This window comes from Dermochelys coriacea, chromosome 5, assembly GCF_009764565.3.
Source record: "Dermochelys coriacea isolate rDerCor1 chromosome 5, rDerCor1.pri.v4, whole genome shotgun sequence".
Classification (NCBI taxonomy): Eukaryota; Metazoa; Chordata; order Testudines; family Dermochelyidae; genus Dermochelys; species Dermochelys coriacea.
The window spans coordinates 100,185,599-100,199,112 of record NC_050072.1 but is presented as its reverse complement, the minus strand read 5'-3'; the positions used below and the strand labels follow the sequence as shown (position 1 = coordinate 100,199,112).

The following is a 13,514-nucleotide window of genomic DNA, read 5'->3' as shown; positions in this document are numbered from 1 at the left end:
GCCACTTTGCGCTGCTTATTGGGGAATCCAGCCCATAACCTGCAGGACAAACCTTAGTCTTTACTCTAAATCATCTGGATTCTTATCTTCGATGGATATTCCTACTGCCTCCTCACAACCTGTTTGAGCCCGAAGAATCTGTCATATTGTTGCATGATGCCTCAGGGACAAGGCATAGAACAGCTTTGCCAACCTTCTACTCTTTTCTGTGTCTAATTTTCTTTAGGATTCCTACCCACTCTCTTTTGGTTTGATCATTTACTCTACCTGAGAGAGGTATTTGGGAGGGTTTTATGTGTTAAACAGATGAATTCCCAGATTCTATAATCAATCAACTGGGAGCAAAGCATTATTAGTAGATACCTCACTATCTATTGTGTCCTTGCTAAGGAAAAGTCAGTCTTTTGTTTTGTTTTTCTTGATCATTGAGGATTCTGTTTACTGTTATTTCATTTATTTCTGGTTAATTTTCATTCTATGTGCACAAATAATCCAATAATCAATTATGAAAAAAACCCATTTGAAATAATCTTATTACTATTAAGCAATGAAATAAAAAAAGCAATATTTAAACAAATATAAAGGTTTGACTAAGCAACAAAAGCATAGAAACTGAGTTAAGACTGTCCTCCGATTATGTTAGGCTTACCTAGACATTACCACAGTAGGTGAACTTCTCATTCATATATACTTTAGTTCTTTAATGTGCAATGTGTTGCATCACAAGTGAAAGATAAGTGACTGCCTTAACTCAAACTATTAATATTATTTTAATGTATTTTTATATTTTCTTTTCTTGCCTTCCCACCGCCAATACTGCACTAAAACATGCAAGCCACCAAAAAATTTCAGCTGTGCCATTTCAGAAAAACTGGGGAAAGAGGAAGGTAATAGCAAGACCTGGTTTCCTGTGGTATTGTTGGGTTTCTGAACAGTTTCATTTTAAGCACTCTTTTCAACTGCAAAAGTAAATATTGCTTAGATACCATGGAGCTATAGAAAAACCTCAGACTGACAGATAGAAAGGTAGATATCACCCCTCATGAAATAAATAGATTCAAGAAGCCTGGGATCTGGCATCTCTGACTGGAAAACAGTTCTAGGGACAAATGCTGAAAGTGGAATGATTATCATGTAGCTGTAAACAAGCTGAAGTTGGTTTTCAAAGTTACTGTAATACTGTCAGATCTGGAAAATTCAATTTGTTGTATCATTTGATATTTAAGGTCTTCAGTTCCACCTTAAATTAGCAGAATGCTTTTGAAAGATTGCTTTCTGGGAAGCAAGGACAAGTCCAAACCTGAGGGAGGAGGCAATGCCTGTCTATCCATCCCCTTGTCCATTCCTTGCTGCAAATGACTCCACTGCTCACAAAGAGAGACTGAAAAACGTAAGTGTCATTTTTTAAAAGTTCAAGATCTTAGAGGCGATATGATAACTATAAATGAAGGGTATAAAGGACAGTGAAAAGGATTATTCCCACTGGACACTAGTGTTATAACAACAGCTAGTAGGATCACATTAAAAAAAAAGATGCATTTAATTTCAGTATTAGGAAAACTATTTTGATGGTCAGGTCAACCAGATAAGGGACCTGTTTGTCTTGTGATGTTCAGTAATTATGGCATGATCACTAAGTATCTTTAAGGGAATGCTAGATTACAGAGAAAAAGTAGTATAGGTTCCTTCTTGTTTGGTGGGTTAAGCTAGATGATCCGAATAGGTATATGCCATCCCTATATTTAATTCTATAATTTATTGGAATCTTAAGGTTAATAGGGCTAAAATTCATCAATGTTCCTATTTTAACTTTTTTATAGTACCTTAACAAGTCCATGTTAGTATTTTAAACACTTAAAACAGAAACAATGGTTCTTCATGGCAAGAATTTACAAATGGGAACTCTGTCAAGAACTCTGCATTAGATTAATTTAGATTGAAAGCCCACTGTCCTTTCAATGTTAGCTTTGTTCAAGTTGCACAATTTCCTTCTGTGTGGCATGGTGGTTACAAGGCACACAGAAGTTGCCATTCTATAGTTCTTTACAACCGAGATTTAGTCATTTGATGAAGAGAGCAATCATGCAACAACACTTCTCCTCTTTCCAAACTCTAAAAACAAATGTGTTCTAAATGACAGATTTTAATAGATGTAATATATAATGTAAACTCTAAGAAACACCACACACATTAAACATTACCTTCCAATGAATCTAGCATAACACCGAAATCCTCCATCCCAGCAATTATACATATTTATCTCCTTCATTGGAAAGAAATGTCTAATATGCATGGTATTTCTTAAAGAGTTTACATTACATATGACTGACAAATTTTACTTTTGTACATTCTAAAAAAATATAGGAACCAAGTGCTGAGAAATCATGCTAATGGGAGAAGTATAAGAGCCAAGGTAAAATAAACCCAACATTTTGTGGTGCTTCTTTTTTGTAAGTTAGCCTAATTTTCTCTCCAACACTGTTATAGTTTCTTTCTCCTTTGAATGCCAACAGATACCTTGCTACTTTTATATTTGGTTATCATTTGCTGAGCATTATATGACTTTTTTCCAAGATATCAGTTAATATTTTCAAATACATACAGATAATTATGAAAATGATTAATTTTCTAACATATCACATGGCCATGGCAATTGAGAGATGTGCAAATAATTCCTTTCTGATTACTGGTAATATAAAAAAATTGAAATAAAAAAAATCATTTGAGGTCAACCAAAATGTTTTGTTCTAACTGAAATAAAACATTTCATGATGTTTGAGTATTTGATGTTAATTTTTTTACATAAAATAAAAGTGAAGTAAATTTGGCAATAAATCATTTTGAATAAAAAAATCAAAGATTTTTGATTTTTTTAATTGAAACTATCCATGAAATATTTTCGTCACCCCAAATTTGCATTGTTTGGTGAAAATCAGTTTTAGATGAAAAATTTCACCCAGCTACTACTACAGTAGAGAGTAAGATGAAAAATGCTATTGACCTGGAAAGCACTGGTAATATTATACAGTAGTAAGATTTAAAAAATAAGATAAAAATAATTCTTTACAACAGCTTAAATTAATGCATTTTTATCCAGAGCTTACTGCTTATTGCTGCATGTCTTTGGAAATTATATACAGGTCTGGAAGAATTCTAATTTTACTTATTTATATTTTTGATGAATAATATCAGTTTACTTTTAAACTCTTAAATTTTTTTTATTGCTTTAAATTTTCAGAGTTGTGAAAAATTACAGGTGTTCAGCATTTTTAAATTAACACGTTTTGGGATATTATGGGGGTGCGTGTCAGACAATAATTAATTAGTGACAGTAGATGTTGAAATTCAAAAAAATTAAAACTTTATAACCATTAAAACACAAACTGTCGACATCACTTGTCAAAATATAGAAAGTAAATATCCTAAAATCAAACTCTAAGTTCTCAAGCAGCATTCTTCTGACTTTGCCTGTCAATTCTGATCAATAGAAATATTTTCTCATTGGTTTGTACATGTATGGTGAAATGGAAGTTTACCAACATTTACCGATTTAAAAAAAAAATTGAATCCTTCCAAGCCTAATTTATTTGACTTAACTAGAAGGAAATAGTTCACACAATAATTATATAACGAAGTACTGTATTACAATATCAATTTTAAAACAAGATGCAAGTTGCCTCAATGTTCCTAAACAGACCTTTTTTGGAGCAAGGTTAATACTGATACTTCCATAAATATATAAATAGAAGACATTTCATCTTCACCAGCTCAACAAATAATTGTCATTAGGTTTTGGAACTTTCACTTAGAGTGAAATCATGCCCTACTGAAGTCAATGGGAGTTTCCCCATTATCTTCAATGGGCCTAGGATTTCACTGTAGGAAATTAATGTGTTCAGTACATGATATCGTGTCCTAGAACATCACATTACACAAAGTTCTACCTGGTACCACTTATTTTTTCCTATTTTGCGGATGTGGGGTAGACTCTGCCTTAGGGACAATATTGATCTAATAGCAGTATAAAAAGGTGAAGGTGAGTCAACTGTTGCAGTTATGATTCTCTATCGCTATTACCAGGAAAACCTCATATATAGCAGTTACTGATATTCCATATAATGATTATAAGTATCATACCCAGAATGCTGCTAAATGCATCATCTCATGGAAATGAAACCTGATCTTGCTCCTGTATTCAAGACTTCTGTGAGGTTCAATGCACTCCCTGCTAAACAACTGAACTCTTCAACTAATTTTTAAAAATAGAAGTAATAGAGCTAGTAGTAAAAATGAGAGACTAGAAGAAATGATTTCATTAAAAGTCTCTATCAATATTGACAATAGACAATATTTTGGTATCAATAAAGGATCAGATTCACTCCTATGCAGAGGGCCAACACAAGGTATATGCAAAATGCAAGTCCTAGTTGGAGTGCTTAAGTGGGATTTATATAGCAGATTGGTCTTGTGCTGATCCTCCACATGAGGGGAAATTTCATCCCAGAAGTGTAAGACATAATGTGAATTACATATATCTTATTCATCATGGCAATGATCTGCGTAAGAAAAATATTTTTTATTCACAAAGTATTGTATATGGCTTGATTCTGGCTAAACAAAGTGTTCCATTCAAAGCATATTCCAGCATAGATCAAGGGTACGGTTTTCCATTCCATTTTATTCCCCACCCCATTTGACTTCAGGATAAGGCAACAAGACCCAGATCCTCAAAGATATTTAGCTGCCTAACTCCCATGGTGCACATCCATATTTAGTTCCAGCATGAAGTAAACCTTCACACAAGTTTAGGATGAATCATACATTAATTTTTTGTCTGCATGATTCCTAACGGGCATTAAGCCTATTACCATTCCCACCTAAATTTGTCAGATATTGAGTTGCAAATTCTGGTAATTCTGGTTGGATATATTTCTGGAGGTTTCATCATATGACAATCTTTAATTAGCTTAATCTTTAATTCCTGGAGACTCCAGGACACTCCTGGAGGATTGGTGACCCAAGTCAGACATGAAATAGGCATCAGTAGCAAGCAGGAGCCTGGGCTTTATGTGTATATTCCCCCAGGAAAGATGATCATAAGATGTATTGGATTCATCTAGATAAGGCACCTGAAACAATTAAAATGCTTAACTTTAATTGCCTTTAGCAATCTTCATTTTAATTATTCCTATAATACCCTGGAAAATAATGCTCAAAGAACAGCTCCTTTCTTTGCTCTGGCTGACCCAATAGAGACAGATGAGAGGCTTTGGAATACTTCTGCCTCACATGGAAATCTCTTCTGAACCATGCCCAAATGTCAGACAGGATAATAAAAACTACAGTAAATCAAATCTTTCAACTGTGCACCATGCCAGGCTGCAATAAACACTCTAACGTAAGGTTTCACATGCCAGTAATACATTTTAACATTTTTAGAAGGTCTCTTTCTATAAGTCTATAATATATAACTAAACTATTGTTGTATGTGAAGTAAATAAGGTTTTTAAAATGTTTAAGAAGCTTCATTTAAAATTTAAATTAAAATGCAGAGCCCCCCCCACCGGACCGGAGGCCAGGACCCAGGCAGTGTGAGTGCCTCTGAAAATCAGCTTGCATGCTGCCTTCGGCATGCGTGCCATAGGTTGCCTACCCCTGGAATAGAAGGTCTGATTGGTCTTTTCCATCTGTAATTTCTAGAACTTTGCTAACAAATTTCTGTGATCAATAGCTTTTAAATGTGGCACAGGGAATTTCACCAGCCTTTAAAAAAGGGCATCATAATCATTAATAATAATGACTGAGGTGGGATTTTCAAAAGTCCTCTGCACTGGACTGAATTTGCTTCCATTGAGCTCCAGTGGAAGTTTTAACATGGCTTTGAGGGAACAGAGATGGGCCAACTCTGAGTGCTTTTGAAAATACCTGCCTGATCTACTTTCTGTAGCACCTGTATTCTTAGGATGCGCCTCATTATGAAACACAACCAAAAGACAAATTAAACAAATAATTCTAGCCAATTTAAAATCTTGCATATCCATATTATTTTGAACATACAGTAGAATTATCACAATTTGAAGATTAACCCCCCTCCCAAAAAAAATAAACAAAACAAAACTGATCACTGAATATTGTTGCTTTAAACTGGTGCACGGGACACTTTTTGGTACTAGAACATGACCACATCAAATTAAGTCTGAATTTAAATGACCATGATAGAAATTGTTCAACATTTATAATGAAAATAGACTAATAAAAATGTCACTCATTCTTTGATCCTTCATTCCCCATTAGAACATTTTTAAATGTAAATAAAAAAAAAAGTTTGTGATAATTATATTTACTATTAAAGCATATTTTACATGTGTTTAAAGTCTACAGTGTGTGTTATTTATACATATTCTCTCATTTTATAAATCTGTTACTGATGTGCATTTTTCACATATACACATGTACCAGCCCCAAGAAGAACCCCGGATCTGAACCACCTTAAAAGAGTATAAGGGAACTGTAGAGGAAAACCATGAATTAGCCCTTTAAGTTTTATAATGAGAGGGTGTTTTTTTTTTGCTAGTCATTAAGTCCTCAGACTTAATTTTGCCAATATGATTTCATACAGATTAGTCACCATTAGAGGAAAAGAACACATTAAAAATGTATGCACTTAATCATTAGACACATTTAGGATTAATAAAAGCACACGTAGATCCCAATTCAGCCAAAAATATGCTTACAATATCTACACCATGATCTAAATACTGTTCTTGCCTTGCTTCAAATTAGCGAAAGAAAAGGTGGAAGACACGCTAAACCACTGCAAAAGCAGCAGTGCATGAATACAGGTGGACAGATGGAATTCCTTTACAGAGTACAGGAAGAAGCAGATACACATGGCCAATGTGAACAATTTGATTATTTAAAAGGGCAGGGCTGTGCCAAAATCTAGAGTTAGTAGACAGTATACCACCATTTATAGTATGCATAAGACAGCTCTGATTGCAGTGAGCATATATTTCATGTGCCCACTGAGCCGGTCCCTTGTTTGACCTCCTGACCTGCAATGGTAAGATGTTGCTGATGCCAGACTTTCATTATAGTGTGTATGCCTATATGCAGCTGCTCATGTTATATAGCTAGGATTTATCCCAGTGGTAGACCTGCCAATACAATTCTTCAGGGTTTCTACCATCTTGCGTCAGTTTTCCCCATCTAGGAGCCAGACAGCTTTTGCATTGAATATCTTAATATCTTTAAGCAGTACTCTAATCAGTGCTAGAAAATGTGACTTGAGGAAGTATTTGGTACTGTTATGTTGCTAATAGTTTCCCAGCCTCCATATTAGCACCAAAAAATAGCCATGCACATTAAGAATTATTTTGTTTCATGAATGTTTCCTCGCAAATGACTCACCCTCCTTCTTCTGAATATTTGTGACCAAATGCAAGGATGTCAGACGCCCGGCCGCTGCCATCACATACCACAACAGGAACAGGTGGAGTGTCTCGTAGGTACTCCAAGACAATAGAGATAACATTGGGTCCTCCTTCCACAATAAGTGCCACCACTGGAACCCCTTGCCCAATTCCTGGAGTAAAAGAAAGAAAAAGGGAAAAAAAGAAAAGAAAAAAGCCCAAAAAACAAAAACAAAAAACCGCAAAGCCAGCAAAAGAAATAAAAAACACAACAAAAGAAAGAAAAAACAAGCTGAAATTACTGCATACTAACTATATATTGGTCTCTTACAAGAAATGGTGTTAAGAGATTCATAGGTTTATATATTTTAAGGCCAGGAGGGACCACTGTGATCATCGTGTCTGATGGGCCATATAACATGTGCCATAGGACTTCCCTGAGTTAATTCCAGTTTGAACTAGAACAGATCTTTTTGAAACTCATCTAATCTTTGTTTAAAAATTCCCACTGATGGAGAATCTACCACAAGTTGTTCCAATGGTTAATGATTCTCACTGTTTAAAAAAAGGTACCTTATTTCTAGTTTCAACTTCCAGCTTAAAGGATCTTCTGATACCTTTGTCTGCTAGACTGATGAACCCTCTTTTATCAAATTTCTGTTTCCCATGTAGGTACTTACAGACTATGATCAAGTCACCCCATAACCTTCTCTTTCCTAAACTAAACAGATTGAGCAACTTAAGTCTCTCACTACCAAGCATGCTTTCCAATCCTTTAATCATTCTCCTGGCTCTTCTTTGAGCCCCATGCCATTTTTCAAGGTCCTTCTTGAAGTGTGGACACCATAACTGGAAACAATACTCCAGTAGCAGTCAATCAAATACAGAAGTAATATGACCTCATTCTCAACATTTGTAATGCAATTAGATAGGATTCCTCTGCAAAAGAGGCAACACTTATATTCAGTCAGGAGACTGATGTGGTTTGACCACTCACCTGAGTGAAAAAATAGTTGTGTGTGTTATATCATTAACAAAAGGTTCTTTATTTGTATAACTTGTACTGCTTGTGCCTTCTTAACCAATGGAGGCTGGTGATATCTGAAATGGGGTATATAATAGAGGGTTGAAAATTTCCTGTCAAAACTGCTTTTTGATGAAAAACCAGGGAGATTTTTTTTTTTGAAAAGTGTTCTCTTTCTGTGGAAAATTTGAATTTTTAATCAAAAAACCAAATGCCCACAAACTGAAATATTTCGATCGTGAAATACTTCCACAGAGCATCAGGAGAGTTGTAGTTCAGTTGACTCATGATCCCATTTTCTTCTACTGGCCAGGCTCCCTTGCCAGATTACCTTTCCTATGATGCACCAAGGCCTGGGACTCCCATGATGTACCACCTCCCACCTCCTAGAATAGAGACCATGGTGCATCTTGGGAGTCTGACCAGGGAGCCCAGCCACTTTACATGCATAAATGCAGACTAAAACTTTATCTGACTTTACCTTTATCTATTTCAGCATACACAAATGCGGTCCTACCATCTCTGTGGACATCTTCAGTGTACTTAACTAAAGCCATAATCCACTATCAATCCATGCACTTTATTATTACTAACATTTATCATTTAAAGGAGATGTTGTTTACTGTGCTTTATAACTATTTAAGGAGATATAATATAGTTATAAATAAAAACTTGCCTGAAATTATTACTGTTTTATTTATGTTACAGTAGCACCCAAACACAGTAGGTGCTGTGCATGCCATACAGGAAGACTCATTCCCTCCCTTGAAACACTTAGAGTCTAAAATGACAAACAGGCTAAATGATGAAGCATGGGTGAAAAGGTATAATATACAAACAAAGTGATTAACAGTATGATTAGCACACAGCTAAACAGCTCCACATCTGCTTTGCACATTATAAACTATCCCCAATTGCTTCTCTACCATAATCATCATTAGTTGGTTAATTTCTTGTAAGTATGGCTATAGAAGTGAGTCGACAGAATGACATTTGAATGACAGAAGATGATTAAGAACCTTGAATAATAAAAAAAAAATACATAAGTATGATGGACCAAATTATGCCTAGTGTACATCCATTCACTTCAATGGATTTAAGTCAGGAATGAATATATTTTTGACAGCCTTTCACATGGTTGGAAAAATACAATTATTTTTATCATGCATAATATTAAACCACTTAAAAGTAAATTTAAAAATTAAGAATAAAATGCATTTTTAATATAAACAGCTAAAATAAGAAATTTTTTCTTGCTGAGGAATTGGTAGAACCTCGATACATTTAATAGTACACATCTGACATCAGAAGATGTGCTGACTTCTAAGCATTCCTAATTCTTTATTGCTACTAGATGACATATTATTTACAAGTGATAATTCTAATTCAAGAAAATTGTTCATCTACTACAGCAATTGACTGCCAACAAAACAGCACCAATAAGAAGACACATTGCACAGTATATTTCCCACTGAACAGCATCCCCACTTAATCACTGGACATCTTCACAGGTGCTATTAGAGAACCTTGTTAAAATTCTCTCACCAAATTAAAAGGAAGGTTGTTAATGCTACTATTTTTGGATTCAACTTCTAGACTTCCAATTAATAGAGCAATGTCAAGCGTTCTGAAGGTTGAAAGGATAATTGTGTTCTCTTCTGCTTATTTACATTAGTTTCTTCTTATAGTACAGTATATGTCTGATGTTTTATGTATTCCTTCCTCTACAATTACTTTCTCAAGAAATTAATTCCTTAATTCTTGAGCAAGGATCCACCTCAGCTGCCTTTTCCTCATTCCTCTTTGCTCTTGACGTGAATGACAAGACGGATATAAAAAATCATGATCAACGTCTAAATAATTTATTGGAATCTTGCACCAACATTCCTTTTCTGGAGCATAGAACTCTCCAGCTGGAAAATGACCTTCCAGTCCTGGAGAAAAAGATACAGTAGATATCTAAAGACCTCTTACTTACTAATGTTGAGTAGCATCTTAAAGGATGGATAATTCCAGAGAAATCAGAGTTACTACAACTATGAACACTGCAAAGGAACAACATTTGTGGTAATTATGTACACTGCAAAGGAACATTTCATTGTGGCTCAGGACAGTTGCATATAAATGGAAACATATTCTGCACAGCAGAATATGCATGAGGAGAATATTTAGCTGATCTCTTTCACTGAATGGGGTCAATATGCTGCCATTTTAAGGAGTGCATAATGTGAACTAGGAGACATTTCTTATAGTGGCTGTGTAACAGTACTCAAACATATACCAGTCTTTTGAATCAAATGCTTATTGTACTGTATCCAATTAGAATGCAGTAACATTGGAACAACACTGCTTTCACTCTGAGGTTGGATTCCACAGGAGGAAAATTTATTTTCTCAAATGTGAAAGAAAGCAAAGTTCACAATTTGGTTAGGAGGGACACTAGACAATAAAGTCTTCAAACCGACTTGTGCATCTTCCTTCACCCTGCTGAAAGGATTGATCAGTTTTGGTGGGTTATTCTGGATATCGATCAATCTGCTAATTTTAACCTTTTGAATTATGATGATTATTATTTACAGTTGAGCAAATAATTTTCAACAAATAGTTTATCTGAAGAACTTAATCTCTTTTTGGCTCATGAGTTTGTTATTCAAAAGTATTCACCAAATGTGTATTTCTTTAAATCTCTATTGACTGATATACAACAGTTTTCTGCAAGTGTCCAAGGTGGGTTTCACTGTGATTAGTCAGATGGCATTGTTTACTTTCCCGTGATTGTGAAAACACTTCCAGCATGAATATACAATTAAACAACTTTAGGTTAAAGAAAAACAACATTCCTAATTAAAGTAGTAATCTAGGTGATATTATTGTTTCCTTTCCTTTGGCATTTAAAGAGATGAGACTCATAAATTTTAGACTTTCCTGTTAACTTTAATTCTGTCCTATACCAAATATGTATGACTGAGAGATTAAAACCTAACTTTCACAATTGACCCTGCCCATTCCTTTGTGCAACATCCTGCATCTAGGAAAAGATTTAAACACAAACCTGTTTTCTGCGGGCTTTATTATGGATGTTTTATAAATTCTGCTTTTGCTTTATCAAACAGAGGAATTACTTTTCTTTGTAGGTTTCTTCATTCTCCATAAACTGCAAATAGTTTGGAAAGTGACACAGACTTCTTGAGTTCGGGGAGCAATACATTTGGCACTTGCTGCAGGGACAAAATAATGTAATCCTTTGGGGGAGGAATCTCATTTTAAAACCAATTTATTCTAAAAAACTCCAATTGACATTTCTTCGGATCCAATAGAATAGCTATCTTCAGAGAGGATTACTGAGCTGAATTAGATTTCTGAACTCCTTTTCTCTGAAACCTAGCTCTATGGGTTTCTCATTATTATTAATAATTTTCTGCATTAGAGTACCATCCATAATGTGGTAGGGACTTTCCATATATACAGAAATTCTGTTCCTGCCCTGAACATTTTACAATCTAAGAAATTCAGTAGACAAGACTATTATCAGTGGAAAGCAGTGCATTCTCATTTCCTCCATGATGCCCTCTACAGCACTTTAGTTATTTGTTTTACTGTATTCCATTTCACTTGTTCATTAACATAATAACTTAGCTGTTCTTAAAGGAGATTTTCCTTTCAACTACAGGTAGACAAGCCACAGGCTGATTTCATTAGATTATATAATCCAAGTAAACCTTGGATTCATTTTAGCCTCTAACCATTTGGGAATTGGTAACAAACTGAGAGACTATAGTGAAAAATGTCATAGTGTAGGAGAGAGTTTAGGAACAATAATTTCCTAAAGAGATCAATGCACCATTTCATAACCACCTTGTATACCAGAGATTGCTAGCTATCCTTTACATGGCTGTCATTCTTTCCTTATGAACAATGCATTTCAAGGTCAAGATTCCAAGACCCAGGCAAATTGGGAAATACCAGAACATGATCTTGACAAGTTGTGTTAACTAACAGAATGATTTAAATATGACTTTGCAGGGACACACTTTATTCAGCATTGTGTCAGATGGTCGTGGGTTTATTGAAAAGACATGTTGAACATTGAACTATTTAACACAATCCTCAAACTGCAAACAAGCCCTTTGTGGGTGGGCAACCTATTACTTGATCCTCCAATACTGGCATAGGACTTTTAGAGGAAGCATTAGAGATCATGATGTAAAGAGAGCCTTTCACTTCCAAAGATTAGTATTCTTTTTGTTTTGGTGTTTGTGAATTATTTTGACTGCAGTAAACCAGATATTTTTCCTTCAATTATCTCCTATGTCATGAATATCCTATCTTCCCTTGGTTTCAGATAGAGTTGGTAAATGAATTTTGAATTTTCAGCAAAATATATTTTTTTTAATTCATTTTGGTGCTTTTCAGATACCTCAGAGCTGGTTGAAACTTTCTGGATGATTCAAAATTTCAACAAAATATTTTTTTCACCATTTTCCAACAAGCACTTATTTCAACAAATTCTTCTCTTCCTGTGTGCCTCTGAATTCTTAAAGACTCTTCTTTGAAGAAAGAGATGTCATAATTACTTTCCCATCTACCAGTATCTGCAGAGAACTGGATAAATTCATGGAGGTTAAATCCATTAATGGCTATTAGCCAGGATGGGTAAGGAATGGTGTCCTAGCCTCTCTTTGTCAGAGGGTGGAGATGGATGGCAGGAGAGAGATCACTAGATCATTACCTGTTAAATTCACTCCCTCTGGGGCACCTGGCATTGGCCACTGTTGGTAGACAGGATACTGGGCTGGATGGACCTTTGGTCTTACCCAATATGGCCATTCCTATGTTCATAGCCTAAATAGTCAATATTCTGAACAATCATTGAGTTCATCACAATGGGGATTACTGGCAGGTCTAATTATGCTTCCAATTCAGTAAAAAAACTAATAGCGTGATAGGAACCATTAGGAAAGGGATTGATAATGAGATAGAAAGTATTATAATGCAACTATATACACGTAAATCCATTCTACACCCACACCTTGAATACTGCATGCAGTTCTGGTTGTCCCATCTTGAAAATTGATACA

General features: G+C 35.0%; 1 protein-coding gene across 5 annotated transcripts in view; it reads right to left on the bottom strand.

The window, feature by feature from the left end:
* TRPM3 (transient receptor potential cation channel subfamily M member 3) overlaps nt 1–13,514 on the bottom strand; it is a 412,959-nt gene that overhangs the window by 125,403 nt on the left and 274,042 nt on the right. For all 5 annotated transcript variants that reach the window (XM_043514673.1, XM_043514672.1, XM_043514674.1 and 2 more), the window contains exon 7: nt 7,411–7,585. In XM_043514673.1, the coding sequence (XP_043370608.1) occupies nt 7,411–7,585 (175 nt within the window). The remainder of the gene's footprint in view (nt 1–7,410; nt 7,586–13,514) is intronic.